General features: G+C 39.3%; 9 protein-coding genes across 9 annotated transcripts; 5 read left to right on the plus strand and 4 right to left on the minus strand.

Annotated features, from left to right (window-relative positions):
- Positions 1-162: 162 nt before the first annotated feature.
- SET4 (Set4p) lies at positions 163-2484 on the minus strand (the record flags this gene model as incomplete). The annotated part of the gene is made up of 1 exon (XM_002498679.1): positions 163-2484. One exon carries the CDS (start codon positions 2482-2484, stop codon positions 163-165), a length of 2322 nt encoding a protein of 773 aa, XP_002498724.1.
- Positions 2485-2939: 455 nt separating this feature from the next.
- IME2 (protein kinase IME2) lies at positions 2940-5192 on the minus strand (the record flags this gene model as incomplete). Its single annotated transcript, XM_002498680.1, has 1 exon — positions 2940-5192. The coding sequence occupies one exon, from the start codon at positions 5190-5192 to the stop codon at positions 2940-2942; it is 2253 nt and encodes a 750-aa protein (XP_002498725.1).
- Positions 5193-6883: 1691 nt separating this feature from the next.
- Positions 6884-9823, plus strand: PRM10 (pheromone-regulated protein PRM10; the record flags this gene model as incomplete). Its single annotated transcript, XM_002498681.1, has 1 exon — positions 6884-9823. The coding sequence occupies one exon, from the start codon at positions 6884-6886 to the stop codon at positions 9821-9823; it is 2940 nt and encodes a 979-aa protein (XP_002498726.1).
- Positions 9824-10241: 418 nt separating this feature from the next.
- Positions 10242-15554, plus strand: UTP10 (snoRNA-binding rRNA-processing protein UTP10; the record flags this gene model as incomplete). The annotated part of the gene is made up of 1 exon (XM_002498682.1): positions 10242-15554. The coding sequence occupies one exon, from the start codon at positions 10242-10244 to the stop codon at positions 15552-15554; it is 5313 nt and encodes a 1770-aa protein (XP_002498727.1).
- A 72-nt stretch (positions 15555-15626) lies between these two features.
- Positions 15627-15980, minus strand: EAF6 (Eaf6p; the record flags this gene model as incomplete). The annotated part of the gene is made up of 1 exon (XM_002498683.1): positions 15627-15980. The coding sequence occupies one exon, from the start codon at positions 15978-15980 to the stop codon at positions 15627-15629; it is 354 nt and encodes a 117-aa protein (XP_002498728.1).
- Positions 15981-16180: 200 nt separating this feature from the next.
- Positions 16181-17578, plus strand: ARP7 (Arp7p; the record flags this gene model as incomplete). The annotated part of the gene is made up of 1 exon (XM_002498684.1): positions 16181-17578. One exon carries the CDS (start codon positions 16181-16183, stop codon positions 17576-17578), a length of 1398 nt encoding a protein of 465 aa, XP_002498729.1.
- A 704-nt stretch (positions 17579-18282) lies between these two features.
- Positions 18283-19389, plus strand: GLN1 (glutamate--ammonia ligase; the record flags this gene model as incomplete). Its single annotated transcript, XM_002498685.1, has 1 exon — positions 18283-19389. One exon carries the CDS (start codon positions 18283-18285, stop codon positions 19387-19389), a length of 1107 nt encoding a protein of 368 aa, XP_002498730.1.
- A 124-nt stretch (positions 19390-19513) lies between these two features.
- Positions 19514-20923, minus strand: VMA13 (H(+)-transporting V1 sector ATPase subunit H; the record flags this gene model as incomplete). The annotated part of the gene is made up of 1 exon (XM_002498686.1): positions 19514-20923. One exon carries the CDS (start codon positions 20921-20923, stop codon positions 19514-19516), a length of 1410 nt encoding a protein of 469 aa, XP_002498731.1.
- A 516-nt stretch (positions 20924-21439) lies between these two features.
- ZYRO0G17248g (uncharacterized protein) lies at positions 21440-22732 on the plus strand (the record flags this gene model as incomplete). The annotated part of the gene is made up of 1 exon (XM_002498687.1): positions 21440-22732. One exon carries the CDS (start codon positions 21440-21442, stop codon positions 22730-22732), a length of 1293 nt encoding a protein of 430 aa, XP_002498732.1.
- Between the last annotated feature and the right edge of the window lie 667 nt (positions 22733-23399).

Below are 23399 nucleotides of genomic sequence, written 5' to 3' on the forward strand. Positions count from 1 at the left end.
GAAGAAAAAAAAGAACAAGCGCACGTAGAAAACGATCGGTAGGCATAATTATGAATACTAGTACTATTAACATCGGCATAAAATAAAATAAAATACTATAAAACAATAAAACAAAATAAAAAAACAAAAATTACATTCGCATCATTAGTTCATTAGTGCTAACTATTTGTACTGCTTCTTACGATAGTCTGCAAAGCTCAATTTCTTCTTTGTAGGTTTCTTCTCTGACATTTCCTGTAAACTTGAACTGCTTCCCGTACGCTTCTCGTTATTCATGGAATTCTGATCTGACGAAGATTCCTGTGGTCTTATATCACTGGTAGAAGGCAATGCATTTGTCCCCAGAGCAGCGTCAACTTTGATACTGCTGCTTGAATGGTTATTAATATTGGAAAGTGGGACCTCTAATACAATGGGAATTGGTAACACTTCGAGATCGTTAACCTTGGATTCGTCGTATTCAAGAGGGTTTGTCACCTGATTTGGCATGGCAGCAGACACCGTTAGCGGTCTTTTGTTGGCCAGTGTATAAGATTCCATAAGCTTCCATTTGTAAGGTTTAACAGTATCATCTCTTACTATACGTCCAACGTTGTCTGATTCAACAATGTTAAATCTTTTATTATTGAGATCAGCCAATACTTGTGAAGCCCTTTCTTTGTTATTGGTTGTTTCTGTTGAAAAACGATCTAAGATTGGAGGTTGTCTTCTCTTCTTCCCCTGATACTGATTTAAAATTTCATTCAATTTGTATCTGTTATTCATCTTTGATTTGACCGACTTGTAAAGAGCTTGCGAAAACTTTTTTACTTTGAGTAAAACACAGTCTTTATTGTTACTACCACAGGCACAGTCGCAAGTGCTTAGCACAGCATCTATTGAGTGGATTAATAAGTATTTGTCAGGATCGTTAAGTGAATCCAGAGTTGCTGTACCTTTAATTATCTGCCAAATAGGATGCCTTAAGTCCCAATGCCAATCCAAATGTATCTCTTCACCTTCTTCCAGTTCCCTTGTGGCCCGTAAAACAAATTTCACCTCATTACTGCTGGTCATTCTGATGGTAGCTAATTCTGCATTGGGATTACAACTTCTACGCACATAACGAGCCACATTACCAGCTAGTCTTGCATCAATGTATAGAGGCCAATGAGGATGAAATAAAACGCGTAACTTTGTTGTCCCCCAAATTCTATAATGATTTCTTGGATCCAACAGATAATTTTTTTGGAAATCCACTTCACCCAAATATTCACAAATTAATTTACCTTTATTACACCTTTCACCAACATGTACCCCCAGTTTGGAAAATCCTGGGAAGACTTTGGAGTTATTCGTATCTGCATAAGTTCTCACTTCTAATGGCATTGCTTCGAATTTTTCCTTATTATAGGGGATTACCCAGTCGTCATCATTATGCTTATCAATAAATAATTTCACATATCTGTCCTTAAACTCGTAATTTTCTGTGGGTAGATAAATTTCAGAATATGCATCCTTTGCATTCAAATAAATCGGACTTTCCTTCCTTCTCTTTGTATCTTCAGTGGAATCCTCGTGTCTTTTTCTTTTGCGACGTTGTTCATCATTAGCGTCATCGCCATTATCAACCATATCCAACTGAGAATTCCAATCCTCATGTCCACGTTCACTGGGACCTGCCCTTAAACCACTATGTTTTTCAAAATCGTCACCGTAACTAGCAGTTATACGTGAACCATTGGATGGTCTGTTACGTTGTAATCTTTCCAATTGCTTCCTTTTTGCTCTTTTAACGTCTAGTCTCCTTGGATAACAGATGTTACACAAATAATCATCGGGTGCGGTTTCGATGTCCTTAATATTATAGCAAATAGCATGTTGCCACCTATTACAATGATCGCATTGAATGGTAAAGCCATCGTCGTCATCAAATCCACAAATACATGTAATAACACCTGAATCGATATTAACGATGTAGGAATCAGGTACTGGCCACTCGGATGTCTCATTCGTATTTGAACTTGAGCGACTATGAGACTTAAGAGGTAACGGTACAGTGGCTGCTGCTGCTAATGCTGCTGCTGCAACCATTCCCTTGCCGTTATCATCTGGTTGTTCTACCGCCATTGAACCGGTTTTATGTTGATTGGCAAAATGTGAAACCGAATCAGACCCATTTTGTTCTCTGAATGAGCTACTATCATTGTGTAAAAGTGCAACGGATGCAGGTCCTGGTGATGCTTGCGGATTTGCAGGTGACATACCACCAAGAGTAGAAGTTCTGGAAAGTGGTGGTGCTTGATATGGCAACATGTGCTGCTGTGTGTGAGGTTGCGATGGTGGTTGTACAGGATGGTGTTGATGATGTTGAGAACCTTGAGATGAAGTCGATGATTTCTGAGAACCTTCATTACTACCTTTGGAAAACATTAATAGAGTGGAGGCATCTTCTAAGATGGATGGTTCATTCTTAGCACTTTGAGGTGGACTTTGAGCTGACATTCTAATTCAAAACTAATGTATAATTAATCAGACCTGACCATTTGAGAAAAGCCAGCAAGTGTCTACCAAATTCAGTTGAATATCAAATAGTGAGAATTGGAGAAATAAATGAATATATAAATAATAACAGATGGAATGAAATAGTAAAAGATATGAAATGTAAAGTTCACCCCAAACTTTGATTAATACTGGGACTCTCGTTTATCTTCGAGAGCTCTGTAAACTAAGCTTGTAAGCTTTTCGACTTTGAAGCTTTAAGAAGAAATATAAGAAAAACTTCGTTTAGACGGAAAAAAAATAAAAAAAATAAAAAAAAAAAAAATTTAGAATAAAATTAAGAGGTACGTCTGCTGATAGATCAAAGAATGATTAAGGAACGAAGTGAAATGAAACCAATGGTTATTGTTATTAATGTATAGCCATCTCAACCGTAAGAAGAAAAAGAAGGAGAAAAACTAGAATGTCACATTTCCAAAGTGTTGATTGAAATTGTGCTGTTGGTTTGATTGTTGTTGTGGCTGATGTAATTGGAAAATGGGATCTTCGAAATCATTTTGTGGCGGTAACATGAAGCTTCTTGGTATTAAGTTGACGTTATTGCTACTGTTGCTGAACGAATCATCAATAGACATATTATCCAGTAGCTTGTTAACCGGCTGTAAAGAGCTATGCGTCTGGTGTTTATTATTGTTTGTTTCTTGAGGGGTTGTAGTACTATCGCCTCCCGCACTCGTAGCGGGACTCGTTGGTTGGTGATTATTGTTGCTATTGTAATGCACATAATTTAAGGTTTCTGTGAATGGTATGTGGTTATCGTTTTTATTACTAGCAACGTTAGAAGTCATCGTAGTGGGCATCGTATTTGTAGAAGAATAATATTGTGAGTAAAAATCTGGATCTTGTTTGTTAAACGCTTCAATTTCATCAGCTAATTGTTTGGCATTATTGTTCGCATCGTTTGGTAATTTATCACTTCTACGACTATTATCGCTAGCGGAAACGAACTGTCCATTTTCAAACGTTGGTGGTGGAGGGATTTCACAAAATGCGATGTTTTGTGTGATTTCATGTGAAATATCTATTTCGTCTTGATTATCATCATCCTCTGAAATTGTTGAATCGGTATCTACTAACTCTCCTGGAGTATGACTATCAACATCATCCGTAAGAAAATCACCTAATGGATTATCGAACGGTGATTCTTGTTCTTCCAATCCTGCCACTTCTTCTTCAACGATCTCTACGTCTTCAAAATCTTTACTACCACCAATTTCCCCATGGAAGCTCACATTGTTATTCTCCTTAAACTGACGTTGTTGAGCTTCTGTTAAACCCTCTGAATGAAAGATTAGTTGTCTTGTATGATACCCATTTCCATTCGTTGGTGAAGGACCAGCCCTCGCATGGGATTTGATGCCAGCAAAAATTAACGCTTGTTCTGTATTTGTTGTACGTGGTTTCTTTTCATGATTAGCCGCCGAAGTCGACGTTGTTGCCGCTGTTGTTATTTCTTTGGATCTGGTTGCAGTAACAAATTCTTCAGGAGCTATAGTACCTTGGAAAAATGGCATCATACATAAATCTTGGGCTGTTGCTCTTTGGTTTGGATCCCACCTTAGACAAGCTTTAATCACGTTGGTTAGTGGCTGCAATTGAACACTAGAGATGAAATTTTCTAAACCAGTACCTTCCACATATGGGAATTTCATGTTTAGTCTTTGAGCTAAAATCTTGGCATCTTCCCAACTGCCGCCATGGGATTTATAACCTGTCTTCTCGGATTCTCTTGTCCTATGTGGAGTTCCCAACACCTCTAAGATTTTCCAAATTTGATCCATTTCATTTGAACCGGGGAATAGTGGTTTGAAAATTGTAACTTCTAAAGCAACACAGCCAAATGCCCAAATGTCTAATGGTTTTGAATAATAACCACTGCGCAAAAGAATTTCTGGTGAACGATACCAACGTGTGGAAACGTAAGCAGTATATGGATTCTTATTGCCTGTGTGTCTAGCTAATCCAAAGTCCGCTAATTTGACAATATAATTATCCGTGTAATTACCTTGTGATAACCAATTCTTGTCGAAATAACGAGTACTTGGTGATATTAAAATATTTTCAGGTTTCACATCTCTATGGAAGAAATTTTGATCATGAATATGTCTAATACCAGCTAATATTTGAGCCAAGATTGACTTCAACGATGGAATGCTGAAAACACGGCGTCTTCTATGGCGCATCATTTGATATAAATTCTGTTCCATACATTCCATTACAATGTGTAATTGATAAGCCCTTGAATCCACAAACATTTCAAATATTTGAATTAAGTGTTTGTTTGCAGGAATTGATAATATAAACTTAACTTCACGGACTCTTGTATAGTCATGTAAAGTTGGTAATCTTGTCATCATCGTTTTAATAGCTACAATACCTTGTTCTTTATTGTTAGAATTATCACTTTCGGTACCACTCTGATTCATTAAAGTATCTTTAACCAATTGATGTTGTTTACCTCCATCCGATTGAACCAAGGCTACGTCGAATTGAGCCTTTGCCAAAGAAACCGACCCAAAAGATCCATTACCTAATTCTTCAACTACTTGATATCTATCATCCAAAGATTTTAATGGAATGCAAAGCGGTGGGTTGTTGATATCTGGTGGAGTGAAAGGTGCTAAATCCTTATTGCACTTTTTGTGAAGCATACTGATTCGTAGCGCAATGATAATGGATGAGTTATTACTACTTCTTTGCTTGTAGTTACTACCTTTTTATTATAAAAGTACAACTAAGCACGAATATAGTCGTTATGTAGAAAATAATAGTTTTCTTTCCTTATCCCGCACTATATATATATATTTATTTATATGTGTAATATATATATACGCAGGGTTTTTTGCCTCTCATCATTCCCTAATTTTTGCCGCCGACGTCTATGTACCGCGCCAGAACTGAAAATTAAATTTAAAATTAAATTTATTTCGCGTCACAAAAATATACAGCGTCCGGTCACTATAAAACATCCGTACATCGGAGCCCTAAAGTGGAGAATTAGGGCTTGTGTATGGGTTTCGGAGTTTTGTGCCTTCCGTCTAGAAATTGGCCGCTGATCTAACGTCATAATAGAATTTTGTGACACACGAAACCCTTCCAGAACATACTTCTCTAATTCCCTCAGAATTTAGAGTTTTGTTCCCCAGACTTAACATATCATTTACCTCTGCGCGAGGCCCAAAAAGTCAACTAATCACCCCGATATATTCTTTTGCCGTACAAATATCTAAAGTAGTTCAAGAATACTACATCATGAGAGAACCATTTACGGGCTCTTATCGTATACCTCTAATTCACCAAGAACAACCGCCATCACGCCACACGAAAAACATCTTCACGTTGCAGACCTCTTCAGATCGGATCGTGTCCTTCAGAGACTTGACTAAGTAATGATTCAAGCTGTAGATCCATTCGATTCAAAAAAAAAAAAGCCCCTTTGCCATTTATCATGACGAAACTTTAATCTTTTTTCCGGGATCACATTTGCTATTCGGATTGCTGCTTTGCTTTTTTCCACAATCGTCGCTTCATTGCTTATGACGCAATTACCGAGACTTACGCGGTTGGAATCTCAACAAAACTTCGAAAGTTTACGCTCGGTTCGATCCCTCCCCCGAAATTTTTTTACTTTCTATTTTAGAATGCACAGGGCGAAACAATAGACTGTAATGATAGAACATTTTCGTGTAGAACCTTAAAGGAACTGTTTCTCGGCGAAAGGAAGGGACGGCATCTAATTTAAGAGAAGACGGTATCTAGTTACTGTATCGGCACTAAAGAGACTTTTTTTGGCGGGAATCGTGTTTGAAATGCATTAGAAGGTCACCTACCTTCCTTTCTATGCAGAAACCCAGCCCTTGCTCAGAAATCCACGTAGAGGCATATATACTAGTTGTACGGCGTTTTAATACCTTCTTTTAACATAAAGCGAAATCTTCCATCTAGAAAAGTGTAAATCACTTTTCTCTATCGGAGAATTATTCGTACAAGCAGAACGATTGTCGCCTACGTCTCTTTACAGGGGAAGTACATTTTTCTTCTTTTAACATTAATTTTTCCGGCATAAGTAGCAAGTGCGTACATAATGATAATACTATAGCAGAACGTTCATAACCGAGAAAAAAAAAAATAGACCTTCTAGCGTGTAACGCCCCACACATATATATATATATATATACACATCTAGAGGTAATAAGTGTGGTGCATATCCCATATTGAGATATACAAGCAAACGTGAGTTGATTCTTTGAGGGTTATAGTGTGAGTAACTTCATTCTATCACATCAAATCGAGTCAAATCAAGTCAAATTATCATAAAGATCAGTTGGTTACTTGGACTGAGATGGGTAAATCTGATCATTTGAAGCTCTTTGGCAAAAAGAGTGGGGGGAAAGATGCAAGAAGCCCTGAGACCAGGAGTCGTAATAGTCGCAGCAGTACAGATAATCGTAGTTCAATTGGTAATAATGGCAGCGATAATCCATTAGCTAGGCTTTCAGATTTGGATTTAGAAGAAGGTGTTGACGATGATGCGGATTTTGACTGGGATACTCTGCCACTACCCCCATCAGATGCGCAGTCCTTAGATAATCCTTTTAATAGTGGCGAGGCCTTGCCATCTTTCAGGAGGAGAGGTGGTCCAACTAGTAATGATGCTATTGAGAGAGATGCCGTAGATACGATAAGAGATACAAGTGGTGCGTATGAGGAACCGGATTCAGCATCAGATGGTGAAGACGTTGGAATGAACGATGAATACCAAAGGAAAAGAGAGAGATTAGTTGACGTTAATGATAGTGCGTCTGAAGTGTCATCTCCCCGCAGAGAGTCAAGGGAAGGTAAAAACGTTAGATTTCACACGGAAACGGATGATATTAACCCCGAAGATCCAATCGCAGCTCCAGCAGCAAACACGGAAGCTGGTACAGGGACCAATGAGAATGGAGAAGCTTCTTCATCAGGGATGAAGAGCTCAATAAATGTGGACGATGAGGAAGGTTCAGAGACATCTTCGAGTAACAATGAGAATAAACTCGATCATTTCAAAAAATTTTTTAGGAGAGGTTCCGTACAGAACAAACCTGATGGAGGTGAAGATGGCGCTGAAAAAGGTATGAAAAGTATGAAAGATGATGATAACGATGATGAGAAGGAAGGCGGTGGTGGATTTTTCTCTAAGGTCATTCAAAATATTAAAGATGCTAATAACGGGCTAGCCCCTGGACTCAGGAATGTTAATTTACATCCTGAAGCAGATCCTGAGAAAAATAGTGTCCAAGAAGCAGAGGTCGATGGTGATGATATTCAGTTAGTCGACTTTAACTCAGTTGCAAAGGGTCTTGTAAAAAATTATTCCAGTTTGCCTCAATCTGCTCATCACCAGAAGGAACCAGCAATCCTTGAGGGCGATACCATGTACAGCCCCTCTACTCCCTCATCATCCCCAGGACCTGAAAGTTTTGTTGCAGCACCTATGGATGATTATGATTTCGATCAAGTCGATAGTGATGGAGAAGATTCTGATTTAGATCCATTCGTGGGAGCTCAAACTTATGTGCCTCCACCTCAGAGGGTTAGAGGTGGTGTTTTGGGTTCACTGCTGAAAATGTATCAAAATGAGGATGTTTCAGATTCGTTTTCTACTGCTTCATCAATAGGAGAGGAACCTGCCAAACCCTCTAAACCGCTTTTAGATCCACATTTTTCAAAGGGAAAAATTCCTACAGCTGGCTCCCTATTACATGTACCTTCTTCAGCTGCCAGTCATCTAAAGAAAAATGCACAACAATTAGCAGGTGGTGCACACAATTTAGCTACTAAACACTATCCAGGTAGAAAGAATGAAGAAGCCTCAGGTTCTAATTCTGAGTTACCGTCTTTCAAAAATACCAGACCCAAAAAGAATAAGAAGCATCTACCCAAATTCAAAAAGAAAATGGCAGCTGAGGCAAAGATCACCGTTCACATTGCTGATCTTTTGCAAAGACATCGTTTCATTTTACGTATGTGTAAAGGTTTGATGATGTACGGTGCCCCCACCCACAGATTGGAAGAATATATGATTATGACATCTCGTGTTCTAGAAATCGATGGTCAATTCTTATATTTACCTGGTTGTATGATTGTTTCCTTCGGTGACGCAACTACAAGAACTTCTGAAGTGCAATTAGTTAGATGTGCCCAAGGTCTTAACTTGTGGAAATTGCATCAAGTGCACAGTATCTACAAACAAGTTGTTCACGATACCATGAGTGCTTCTGAAGGTAACATTCTCATGGATAAAGTTTTACAAGATCGTAACTTGGTCCCATCCTGGGTTTGTGTTCTTCTGTATGGATTCTGTTCTGCCATGGTGACACCTTATGCATTCGGTGGTGATTGGGTGAATTTAGCCGTTTCTTTCTTTATCGGGACCTGTGTGGGTGCTCTACAATTCATCGTTTCCGCACGTTCTAACATGTACTCCAACGTCTTCGAAATTAGTGCATCCATCGTCGTCAGTTTTGTTGGTAGAGCGTTTGGGTCTATCGGCGGTTCTAAGATCTGTTTCGGTGCGGTGACCCAAGGGTCGTTGGCCCTCATTTTGCCCGGTTATATTATTCTGTGTGGTGCTTTGGAATTACAAAGTCGTAATCTAGTCGCAGGATCGGTGAGAATGTTTTACGCCATTATTTATTCTCTGTTTTTGTCCTTTGGTATTACACTAGGGGCCGCATTATTTGGTTGGATGTACAAGAATGCTACTAACGAAACCAATTGCCCCTACCCAATTTCTCCATGGTACAGATTCTTATTTGTTCCTGCATTTACCATTGGTATATCTTTGATCAACCAAGCTCACTGGATTCAATTACCCGTCATGGTGACGATTTCATGTACCGGTTACGTTGTCACCTATTATAGTGGTAAGCATTTCAAAAATTCAACGGAATTTACTGCATCTTTAGCGGCATTTGTCATTGGAATCATGGGTAATCTTTACTCAAGAGTATGGAAAGGTCTTGCTGTATCGGCAATGTTACCTGCCATCTTCGTGCAGGTTCCATCAGGTGTTGCATCTCAATCATCTTTACTCTCTGGTTTACAAAGTGCTAATGAACTTATTAAAACTAACAGTACAAAAGGGGGAGACGCTATGCCGGGGGCATCTGATTTATCAGGATCACTGTCATTTGGTATCACTATGATTCAAGTTTCTATTGGTATCACTGTGGGACTTTTTGGGTCATCATTAATTGTTTATCCATTTGGTAAGAAATCCACTGGTTTATTCAGTTTGTGAAACCATCATTTCCATTAATTTGCATTTTTTCATTTCCGAGAATCTAAATAAAAAAATAGGACAATATTCTCTTAAAATTACACAAACCTTTTAGCAGGTTGAATCTACTCTTGCTAGGCTTCATAGAACCTTTTAGATATAATGTGTGGGCTCATACAACTCGCCTTACGGTGTCATTGGATGTCCGTCTAGTCGTATATCATTTAGCTTGATGACTATCTCACGTGACTGGGACTTGCAGTTTTTTATTTATTTTTTTTCTTCCTTTTCACTTCTCGACTGAAAATTTTATAATTTTTCAATAAGCGATGAGCTTCTCATCTCATCTCATCTCATCGATCAGAAACTTGTGTAACCTGGTGGTAAAGTCGAAGCACTCACCAATTTCAAGCGATTTCTGAGCCTTTTCATCGTCATCATGTCATCGTTAAGAGATCAATTAGCTCAGGTCTCCGGCAAGAATGCTACGTTAGCTCTCGATAGGAAGAAAAGACAAAAGCTACACTCGGCATCTCTTCTCTACAATCCAAAAACTGCAAGTACCCAGGATTTTGATTTCATCTTTGAAAATGCAACTAACGCCTTGAATGATTTGATAGAAATTGAACCCAAATTTGCAATCTTTGCGAAAACTCTCTTTTCAGAATCGTCGATCTCCATTGACAGAAATATTCAAACTAAGGAGGAGGTAAAGAACTTAGATAAGGCAATCAACGCCTATTTAATGTTAGCTTCTTCAAAATGGCACTTGGCGCCTACTTTACATGCCACTGAATGGTTAGTTCGCCGTTTCCAAATACACATCCATAATACAGAGACTCTTTTATTATCTACCATAAACTACTATCAGGCCTCAGTCTTCAAAAGAATACTAGGAATTGTCAAGCTACCGCCACTATTTCACCCATTGTCTAGTTTTGTGAGAAGTGACAGAAACCCAACACATATCACGATCGTCAAACTTTTCCAAGATATGGATTTTTTGAAACTTTATACTAATTATTTGGGTAAATGCGTAAGACAAGGAACTACTTACACCAGTCAACTACTTTTCTCCTCGTGTTGTTTTGTGAATTTAATTGCATACTCAAATAATGACGAAGAAAGGCTTAATTCCCTGGTACCCGTTGTATTGGAAATTTCAGCAAAGCTCTTGGCCTCCAATTCAGTCGATTGTCAAATTGCCGCACACTGTATCATGGTAGTGTTGGCGACTGCGCTTCCTTTGAAGAAAACTATTATTTTGGCAGCTACTGAAACGATTCTATCCAACGTACAATCTGGTGCCAAGAAATCTGCGCTTGTTACCATTTGCAAACTATTTCAAACTTTAAAAGGCCAGGGAAATGTGGATCACCTTCCTGATAGACTTTACAAGCTCTTCGATGAAAAATTTAACATCACTTATTTGAATGAGCACTTGAATAAGGGCGATTCACCTCAGTGTGATAAATTTGTCACTTCGTATTTGAAAGCTTTGGCTAGGTATGATTACGAGAGATTGAGCAGTACCATCCTAATTCTAAAGAGCATTAAATTGGAAAAGTTCGAGCTCAGACTATTTATTACCGATTTAATCCACCTTTCTGAAGTTTTATCTGATAAATCTCAGTTGATAGCTGTGTTCGAATATTTGGTACCTCTCAATGAAAATCTGGTCCTAAACTGTTTGAAATCACTGGACATCAGCCGTGAAATTTTCGAAATTAGACTAACCACATCTTTGTTCTCCAATAAAGGAGAAGTTAACGAATCAGATATCATGCATGCCTTATCATCTGAGGATGCAAGCGGTAAAATGGCAAAAGTTCCTTCGTTCAAAGAATTTATGGATAAGCATTCTGCATTGATAAATACCGGCAACAGGTCTATGCTCGTAGAATCAGATGTTTCATTCAACAAGATACTATCATTGTTTTTAGAAGCAGTGGGTAACAAGTACCCTCCCGCTCAATTTTTGTCATCTTTTTTTACAACTTTAGAAGGAAGAATTACCTTCTTACTAAGAATTTTGGTTTCATCATCAGCTCCTTCTGCCCTAAAGTTGATTGCATTGGACAATATCTCCAAATGTATCAACAGCATCGACAAAGAATCTAATGTATTCGCTCTAGTGCCATGTCTAGTGTGTGCGCTTAGCGATATGTCTAAAAATTTGAGGGTTGGTATCAAGAAACTCCTTTCACAGATTTCTAAGAGACCCTCTACAAAGCATTATTTTATGGCAAAGAGATTGTACGGTGAAGATGTGGATTTCCCACTATTGAATCCAAAAGATGGTGAATTATGGTTAGAAAACTTTTTAAATGAGTATGTCATTGACGACTACAAGATTTCGAATCTAATCATTCCAAAGAAAAATGAAAAGGTTTTCCTAGTATTCTGGAGCAATCAGGCATTGTTTATACCTCTACCTTTACCAAAGATGATTTTGTTACAGAATCTAAATCAGCGCTTCGGTTCACCTGCATCTTATTCATCAATATTCGAAAACTTCATCAATGGCTATTTGAAGGACAGAGAACATTGGGAGTCACGTTGTAAAAACAACAAAACAAGCTTTAATGACTTTGAAACTGCTATCGTGAACTTAATCTCTCCCAATGAGAAGAACCAATTTTTCATCGATTTCATTGTCAATGCATTACAATCTAATTACGAACAACTCGCATCTATTGTGGCTCAAAAGTTGCTCAAGACGTTTTCCACCTTTAGGTTTGAGCAGCAACTGAAAATCTTGCAAAGTATTTTGGACACTGCTGCCTTAGAAGAACAAAGTTACGATGCAGTGGAGACCCTTCAATCTTTGCCACTAACTACTGAATTATACGGTGTCATTCTATCTCAGAACAGAATTCAATCTGACAATGAAATCACTGAATTGACTAAGAAGAGGAGAAGAAGATCTTCCACCAACAAGGCAGCTTTACAAAAAGAAGGTGTAACCCAAATTGCAGAAACCCATTTGAAGAAATTGACCATTATTTTAGAGTCTCTCAACCTATCAAAGGTTCCAGGTTCAGAGTCCCTCTTGTCCACCTTACTCTCTTTGTTGTCTGATCTAGAAACTTTGGAACAAGATGGTGGTCTTCCTGTGCTTTATGCACAAGAAACCTTAGCTTCATGCATGCTTAATACGATCAATTCTATCGAGAAGAGCAATACACCCAAACCTAAGCATGTCAAAGCCGATGTTGTGGTTTCCGCTATTAGAAATTCACCCTCCCCTCAAGTCCAGAACAAGTTACTTTTGGTTGTTGGTGCATTGGCTTCTTTAGATTTTGAGACTGTTTTACACTCAGTTATGCCAATCTTCACCTTCATGGGAGCTCACAGTATCCGCCAAGATGATGAATTCACCTCTCATGTGGTTGAAAATACAATAAGAACCATTGTCCCTGCTCTGCTGAAGGGTAATGAGAGTGAAGTTGTGGATGAAACCGGATTCTTGTTGGTTAGCTTTACTACTGCATTGCAGCATGTCCCAAAACATAGGAGAGTCAGATTATATACCACATTGGTGGAAGCCTTGGATCCTAACAAAGCCATCTCATCATTTTTGGTATTAATCTCCCAGCAATACTCTTCCTTCACAACAAATTTCAAGCTCGGTGAAGCTAGAGGTCTCGTTGAATTTACTAAATCCTTTATGGGCAATTTTGATGCTCTACAACAATTGAATGGATGGGCTGACTTCATCTCGCTTGCAAAGATTTTAATAGATGCCGAGAAGGATGAATCCAAGAAGAAAGAGTTCAAATTGCATGCCCTATTTACCAATAGCATTGTTAACTTAACACACTCCGAGCTTTTGGTCTTAGTTCAAAATGGATTTACTTTCATGAATAAAGTGATAGAAGAAAGTGAGGTCGGCTACAGCGATGTTAGCAACAGTTTTAGAGTCGGGCTTTACTCTGCTCTGCTGGATCCAACCACTGATAAGACCTATGTGGATCAAGTCAAATCTAGATTTGGTGTACTCTTAGAGAATGTTTTGGGTTTCATTAACAACGTCGAAAGTTTCTGCGGCTCATCATCTTCCGCTGATGGTGAAGACTCCTCCTCTGACAGTGAAATTTCGGAATCCAACTCGGAGATCAAGAGCGCTCTATTTACCATGTTGGCGCAAGTTTTGAATTTACTTCCTGTAGATAATTTCGTTACAGCAGTTCTTCCTCTATTGTCTTCTGCGAAGGACAGTGACATCCGTTATCACCTAACTTTGGTCATTAATACCAAATTCCAGTCTCAAAGTTTGGAAGTCGTCCCCACAAGTGAAAAAGTTATCGATACTTTATTAAAGAGAGTCGTACTTGAAAAGGATAATGTTAATGTCGCACAAGTCTCTTTAAACACTTTATCTTCTTTGATTAGTCAATTTGGCAAGAATTTGGATACCAACCTATTAAACAGATCTTTGGCACTGTCTACGGATAATCTAAAATCTAACCACTTGGAAGTGGTCATTTCCTCTATTGCCGTGGTCACCAACTGTATTGAAGCACTTGGAATCAAATCCATCGCATTCTACTCCAAGATTGTTCCAGTATCTCTTCAACTATTCAACAATGTCAACAAAGATGGTGCCGAAAGCTTGAAACAGCAATTGCAACTATCCGTTCTACTGCTGTTTGCATCTTTTGTCAAACACATCCCAAGTATTTTAATGTCAAACTTGAAAGATGTTTTACGCACTGTTTTCCTAGCAGATGAAGTGGAAACGACTGTTCGTCTATCTATAATCTCATTAATTGTGGAAAATGTGGATTTAAAGGAAATTCTAAGAGTATTACAAAAATTATGGGGAAGTGAACTTGCACAACTGAATGACTCCATTGCCATTTCACTCTTCTTAAGTACTCTAGAATCTACGGTAGAGGCAATTGATAAAAAATCTGCTACCGTCCAGTCTCCAATCTTCTTCAAATTATTATTGGAATTGTTGGAATACAGATCAATCTGTCAGTTTGATGTCAATACCATCAACCGTATTGAAGCTTCCGTCTTTGAAATTGCAAATGAATACGTTCTCAAATTGAACGACAAAGTGTTCAGACCATTGTTTGTGATCATGGTGAGATGGGCATTTGACGGTGAAGGTGTTGTTAACACTTCAATTAGCGGTAATGAGAGATTGATTAGTTTCTTCAAATTTTTCAACAAGCTACAAGAGAATTTGAAAGGTATCGTTACATCTTATTTCACTTACGTTTTGGAGCCAGTGGATCAACTGTTGAAAAAATTTGCCTCTGGTGAAGTGGTCAATGTGAACTTGCGTCGTTTGACAATCAACTCACTAACGTCAACTTTCAAGTACGATAAGGACGAATACTGGAGGTCAACTTCAAGATTTGAATTGATTTGTTCATCACTAGTGAGCCAATTGTCTAACGTGGAGAGTGTCATTGGTAAATATTTGGTAAAATCAATCGCATCTCTAGCTGCCAACAATAACCGCGCGGAGGAACATAACAAGTTCATGCATAAGCTTCTAGTTGAGCACATGGAGGCAACATGCTCTTCCAATGAAAAGCTATGGACCGTGAGAACTTTGAAATTAATCTACTCTAAGGTGGGTGAAAGCTGGTTGGTACTATTGCCACAACTCGTTCCTACGATCGCAGAACTACTAGAAGATGAAGACGAACAAGTGGAGAGAGAAGTCAGATCAGGACTTGTCAGAGTGGTAGAAAACGTTCTAGGTGAGCCATTTGATAGATATCTAGATTAGAGAAAAGAAAGTCTGGGTTTTCTGTCGCGCTGTATAGATATATGCCAATATATGTTATGTATAATTTTGAAGCTAATCAACTTCCCAATCATCCATTTGCTGCTGTTGCTTGACGAAAATTGCACTACTCAGAGAGAAGATACGATCGTCATTACTAAATCCACGGTTATGAGAATCGTGACCCGCTGAGTGGTGATGCGACTTGTTGAACCCATCAAAACCTTTGATAATATTACCACCATATGAGAACCTATTACCAGCAATGCCCGTATTGCTAGTTGTGTTATTGCCAGAGAAATATTCAGTTTCCGTATCGTAGATTTCTTGTTCTAAACGTTCGAAATCATCCTCTAATTTATTCTTGGTAGCTATGGATTTCTTTAGTTCAGCTTTCAACTTCTCATATTCCTTCAAATTATCATCCATTCCTAATAGACTTGAGCAGTAGGAAGCATTAGCTGCGTCTTGATGGATTTTTTTATATGCCTGTAGCTCCTTTGTTATAGACCATTATGGCTTTCAGTCCTGCCTTCAGAAAAAGTGAAAAATTCATGTCAACAACATCATCTTTAAGTCAAGTCGAATGAACTAAAGCGAAAAAAAAGTAAGAAAAGTGGATACTCAAGATGTCAAATACTGGCAAAAAATGCGTTGTAATCCACAACGGTTCATGGCAGACCGTTGCAGGCTTTAGCAATCGAGAAACACCCCAATGTGTTATACCATCCAGCTACATACAAAGAGACGGTCAAAGAGAGGCTCAAATCTTTGGCACTTTTGAAATGTTAGATGAAACCCAAGAGAATGACCCTAATTCCAATGTCTACACTATTATTGACTCAAGGGGATTGCCGTACAACTGGGAAGCGTTAGAATCGCAGTGGAGATACATCTACGAAAAGCAATTACAAATAGATCCCTCAGAACTACCACTGATAATAAGCGTACCTGCAAGCAGTTCAGAAGTCGATATGAAAATTGTACACAAATATTTTGAGCTGGCGTTCGAGAAATTAAGAGTCCCAACTCTGCAGATCGTCGTCGAACCTCTAGCGATTGCGCTATCGATGAGTAAAAGTTCTGCCCTTGTGATTGATATCGGGGCTCGTGAATGTAAGATAACTCCAGTTATCGACGGTACCGTAGTGAAAAGTGGTGTAATGAAATCCAAATTCGCCGGTGATTTCTTGGACTTCCAAGTGACAGAACTGTTAAAGGACAGACTTCCACCAGCTGAGTCAAGTTGCCAGATGTGGTACAACTCACAAACCTGGATCCAGCAGTTTAAAAACACCATGCTACAAGTGTGTGATAGAAATTTAGTGGAAGTACAAAGATTGCACGAGGAGCAATCGAATCAATTACAGCCCGTGGGATTTCAACAGTTTACTTCAAATTCATTGACCCAACCAAAGAACTTCTTGCTGAAAACAGCAAATGGAAGCAAGCAAACCATTTCAGTAGAACTAAAAGATTGCTTAAAATTACCCGAGTATCTTTTCCAGCCCCAATTGTCCAATAAAGATTTTCCCTCTAGCGATGGTCTCTGTGAATTGATGTCCAAGTCAATTAGAAAGACCGGTGCCACTGTTAGTTCACTAGGTACCCCAAGCGGCGGGGGTAATGGTGCATCTCTAACGCTGAATGAAAAAGGCGGAGCTTCTTCCGCGAGTATGGGAGGGACAACTAGTAAAAATGCAAACACTGCGACAAATGCATCTAATCCCACAAATGCACCTTCGAGCGGTATAAGTCCGGAACAAGTCTATTCGATTCTACTGACGAATGTGATAATAACTGGTTCTACATCTTTATTACAAGGAATGGAGCAGAGAATTGTCAATGAACTGTCCATCAGGTTTCCACAGTACAAGTTGACAACGTATGCCAATCAAATACTGATGGACCGCAAGATTCAGAGTTGGATTGCGATGAGCTCCATGTCGAATCTCCCAAGTTGGGAACTGGGTAAGTGGTTTTCGGCGTCAGACTACGAATTTGTCAAGAACTGTGCGAAAAGGTAAGAAGGAAACCGCCGATGCCATCCCACGTGCTTTTCACGTGTCATTCATCAACCTCATCGGTGCCATTACTCCGACGGAACAACTCCTTTTTTTCCGGTAAATCACGCAAATTTGATAAGGGAAAAATGGCGGTTTAATTCGCCTAGAAAACTTCGTACAATCTAATAGAGAAATGCATGTTACTGATTGACTCATAAAGCTATGGTCACTTACCTTGTGATGATGATCTTCACTTACAACACTAGTGCTGCAAATAGTGGTACGTTGTAATATGTAGTAGTATAACGTACTAGATGTGCCTCTTAATAAGCCAAAAATACTACAGCACCGCGCCTGCTATCAGTATCAGTAATACGGGAAACTACATGGGGGAAATATCGTGTTTCCTGTTTCTACTCCTTCTAATTTCTTGATAAAAAAAAAAAAAAAAAAAAAAATGACCCAGAATGTATAAATAGGTTTGATTCATTCTACTACTTGGTTGTCATCTTTATCTTTCCGACTTCTTCTGCCTCTTCCTAATTTTGTATTATTATTTACCTCGATTAGTTGTTTCTTTTTGTGAAATTTTTTTTTCCTCTTTCTACGCCTCGAGAAGGTAATACATAAGAGAAGAAGAAGTACACACAAGAGTGTATAACAAGAACAAAGAACATCCCGTCAAACTACGACAGGGGTTTTGAGAATAACTAAAATAATACAAGATGAGTGGTGTGGAGAAAACACAGATTTTACAAAAATATTTGGGACTAGACCAAAGAGGCAGCGTCATTGCTGAATACGTCTGGATTGACGGTACCGGTAACATCCGTTCCAAAGGTAGAACTTTGAACAAGAAGATCACTTCATTAGACCAGCTACCAGAATGGAATTTCGATGGTTCCTCCACTAATCAAGCTCCAGGTTATGACTCAGATGTGTATTTGAAGCCAGTAGCGTTCTACCCAGACCCATTCAGAAGAGGTGACAACATTATTGTTCTAACCGAGTGTTGGAACAACGACGGTACCCCAAACAAATTCAACCACAGACACGAAGCTGCCAAGTTGTTTGCAGCTCACAAGAAGGAAGAAATTTGGTTCGGTCTTGAACAAGAATACACATTGTTCGACGAATTCGATAACGTTTACGGATGGCCAAAGGGCGGTTTCCCAGCACCTCAAGGACCATACTACTGTGGTGTCGGTACCGGTAAAGTGCATGCACGTGACGTGATCGAAGCTCACTACAGAGCATGTCTTCACGCAGGTATTGAAGTGAGTGGTATCAACGCCGAAGTTATGCCATCACAATGGGAGTTCCAAGTCGGCCCATGCGGAGGTATCAAGATGGGTGACCAATTATGGATGGCCCGTTATTTATTGAGCAGAGTTGCCGAAGAGTTTGCCGTTAAGGTCTCTCTACATCCAAAACCATTGAAGGGTGACTGGAACGGTGCTGGTTGTCACACTAACGTTTCTACAAAGAGCATGAGAGAAGCTGGCGGTATCAAATACATTGAACAAGCCATCAGTGCCTTGAGTAAGAGACACAAGGAACATATCAAGTTATACGGTACTGATAACGACATGAGATTAACCGGTAGACACGAAACGGCTTCAGCATCCTCGTTTTCCAGTGGTGTTGCTAACAGAGGTGCTAGTATTAGGATTCCAAGAAGTGTTGCAAAGGAAGGATTCGGTTACTTTGAAGACCGTAGACCTGCTTCCAACATCGATCCTTATTTGGTTACAGGTATTATTTGCGAAACCGTTTGTGGTTCAATTGATGACGCTAACATGACAAAGGAGTATGAAAGGGAATTCCAGTAAAATAGGAAAGACTGTACAACATTTTGATTAGTCTATTAATATAATATAATATAATATAATATAACATAACATATAGTATAGTATAATATCTCTATTTTCTTTATTATTATTATTATCATTCTTATTATTTAAAAGTATAACCGATAACAGCTTGTGTTGCCTTTAGAGCCTCGTACTTGACTCTTGAGTCAGGATGGTTCAGCAACTCCATAATGACAACTTTACCCTTCAATTCACCCAATACGTCCACACTTTCGGGTAGTAGATCAACAACGTGCGTGATGTCACTCAGGGCGACTTCAAGGATGGTTTTATGCTTTTTATCGTTGATTCCTTGTTCCTTGGCTTCGATTAACAGGTCGATCAATTGCTTGAACAATTTCCAGTGGTTCGATCTGAATTTATCCACGTTTTCAGACCAGAATCCGTTATCGACATGCGATGGTGACCAACACAACAACTTGGAGTCAAGTTCGGCCAAGTATTCGTCGAATGACGTCAATTCCTGGTATTGCTGGTCAAGAATGTCCTTTAAGGTTGACATATCGTTTCTCAACTCATCATCAGAATATTTTCTCTCGCTCAATGATTGTAACACTGACAACGCATTACCCAATAACAACAAACTTCTAATGACATGTTTGTGGTTTTTGACTTGTGGTGAAACGCATTGTAGAATTATGGAGATGCATAATCTTGAGATTTTCTCTTTGATGGTCACTTTGACCAACTTCAGCAAGTTCAAAAAACTTGGTAAATACTGTACGGTCAATTCATGGGCGAATTTTGGTTCAAAAGTCAATAACCATATGACCAGCAGTGAGTAGTACTGTAGTTGGATCCCCAAATTGTTAGAATTGGTTGCCACGACCTTTGTTGCACTGTTTGAATTCAATGCTTGACCCACAACTGCAAATAATGTCGGTAAATATTTTTGCTGGGCCTGCCAAGCTATTGGTCTGTAAACTGGTAACGCCACTAGTTCTTGTAGTAATCTGACACAGACGTAACAGGTGTCCTTCAAATCCAAATCGGTCAAGATCTGTAGGAAATTGTCATTGTTAACCAGTTGTTCCACTAAGGATTCATTTTGTAAAGTTGGTTGTATGAGTAAGGAAACCAAGTTGAAAGCCGAGATTAAAACGGTTTGGCGGTCACCTTGCAGCGAGACTTCAAACAATCCATTCACTCTATCGGGATTCTCAACGAAAAACCTAATCAATTGATCGTTGTAGTCTGATGATGATAACATTTCGGCCAAGAGATTTTGAACAGCCTTTTTGGAATCCGCATTGGTTGAGGTTTGTAAAAGATGGATTAACGGATCAATTGTCGTCGCATCAATTTTGAAATTTGACTCTATCTGGAATCCAGGTTCATTGGCATGTTTGACTAGCATGCTTTCAATCCACTTGGCGTTGGATGCATCGGGTTCACTTATCTCTGCAGATCTAGCGAGGGCGTCCCATGCCACACTACGTGAACGTATAGCATGGCGTATGTCATTGAAGTGAGTACTGTCCAGAAGAATCATTACTTGATTCCTTACACTTTACCCCTGTTTTGGTTGGCTGGTTATTCTCCTTTACCTTTAACAATTATCCTTTCTCTGACCGTCTTAGAATTACTACTATACACGCCCTGCGTGCGGGTAACAAACTATACAGCATATATGATGAAGCTACAACAACGCCCGTCTCATCTACGGTACGCCCTCTCTTGGCCCACAAGAGTACCACCCGTCTCCTCCTCTTCTACTTCTTCATCGTCGTCGTAATCAAGTTTATTCTTCAGGTAGAAACCTTCCTGTTGACGATCTTGCCATTTGTCGAACTCTGCCTCTTCGTTCTGAGCGTCAGGTTGAGTGAACTCGCTGAACTTGTTGACTAAACTCTTGAGAATCCCACCGCCTTCGACACTTTTTTGTAGTTTATTGTGCCAATTCTGTAGAGAACTGCCAGGTTGCTTAGAGGCTGCATGTAGTTTCCACTGTTCTTCTAATTCTCTAAGATCCTTGCGGGCGATTTTCAACTCATGTTCCAGTTCGCTGATGTTTCTTTTCTTTGATGCTAACGCGTACAGTAGTTGTTCATGCTCACGTTCATTATCGCTACCAGCATTGTCAGTATTAGACTGTTGTAAATCTAACGACAGATTGATACCTCCGTTTTTCCTTGGCGAATCTGTTTCTTGTGAAAGTCGTGGCTTCTCAGCAATGGATAACCTGTGCAGTTCCATCTTACGATTCCTCATTGGCGATGAGTTAGAGGACGATGTCGATGCAGATGAAGTGGCATCCATATTGAACAATAATAATGCTGGTAAATGGCGGGAACTATATCAAGCAACTTATCAAATGCGTATGGCTCCAGATTTTAACAGTATTGAACTACAGCTGAGACTATTGAACAGAATCGCAGAATCAGAAACACGCTGGATAACAAATTTACTGTATGGTGTTGCACGAAACCTAGTCGATAAATGTTTCAAGGAAACTGAAACTTGTGATGACGCTGATACAAACAACTCTAAATTATCACAATGCGCAAGAACCATACATCGGAGTTTTAACCTTTGTCTCAACGATAGAAACCCAAATGACATTGAGAACAGACGCGTCGGGTGCTACAGCCTAGCGCCTTTGGAGTGCAAGATCTACCACAGGCTACAGAATCGTGATATGACTAAGAACTTGATCAAAGTTCTCGAAAGCAGGTCAAATGAGTTGAATAAAGACGTCCCGTCTCACATAGTTGCATATCACTACTACATCGGTGAGCACTATGCATATGAAGGCAAGCACGAAGTCTCGTGTAAACATTTACAGTTGGCTTTAGCCAACTGTTCTTATCACAGCGATCAGCTGTGGTACATACTTTTGTTACTGGTTCCACAAACGATGCTTTGCGAAAGAAGATATTGTAACGTGAAAACGTTGCAAAAGATATGCGATGCCAAGACCTTTAGCAAACTGATGAAGTACTACGATGTACCCCTTAGATGCTTTATCGACGGGAACGTGGAAGCGTACGATGAGCACCTGGAGAGATACGAACGGTTCTTTTTGAGCCATAACCTGTACGTTTGCATGTTGCAGTTGAGAGAAATGGTTGTGTTGAAGTACTGTAAGTTATGTTGGTTACACGGGTCGCAGAAGAGTATTACGCGTCTGGACGTCTTTACGCGTAACAAACGAAGCGACGAATCCCTTGACCAGCTCGAGTGTGTGCTTGCCAACCTGATTGCCAAGGGCCATGTTAAGGGGTACCTTTCGCATTCTAACAGATGCATAGTTCTCAGCAAACGAGATCCTTTTCCACGAAGGGTAACGCATTGCACGTGATATGATTTATCTTCGGAATAAACGAGAGATTAATGTCGTTTAGGTGACGTAATAATTTTTGCATGACCGGGCGAAGGAAAGACAAAGAAGGAATGAAGATGACCCAGGGAAGGAGGTTAATGACCTACCTGTGCCTGGATATGGACGGGTATGACCAAGATTAGTGATCCTTTTGCATGACCCGGCGCACATGTATTGTAGCATTTACGAAGTATGACCCACTTATTGGTCATACATCAATATAGCCTGGAGAAAGTATATAAAGAGTAGTAAGATCAGTTCCTTAGAGCTATCTCCAGCTTCTGTCAAGATATCATCAAGAACAACAACAAGCTTCATTACAGGCTACAACTACAACAACAACAACTACAACAACTACAACTACAATAAAATGGCTTTCCTACCTTTGACTTCAGAAATTCAACAACCATTTGTTATCCCAGAACTGTCACCAGTCTCAGCACCATCAACTAGACAAAACAGCGTCTGCGAGCAGAAATAAGCTAATTTGGACTGGGTGGAAACGGTATGGAGAAACAATATGGGTAACGAACGGATTTGTTATTAAAAAAAATAAAAATAAAAAAAAAATGAGATTTATACTATTTTGTAACATAGCATAGGTGTTTTATACCATTTTAAGCATTGATGTTTTTAAGATACTATT

Source organism: Zygosaccharomyces rouxii (genome assembly GCF_000026365.1).
Source record: "Zygosaccharomyces rouxii strain CBS732 chromosome G complete sequence".
Taxonomy (NCBI): Eukaryota; Fungi; Ascomycota; class Saccharomycetes; order Saccharomycetales; family Saccharomycetaceae; genus Zygosaccharomyces; species Zygosaccharomyces rouxii.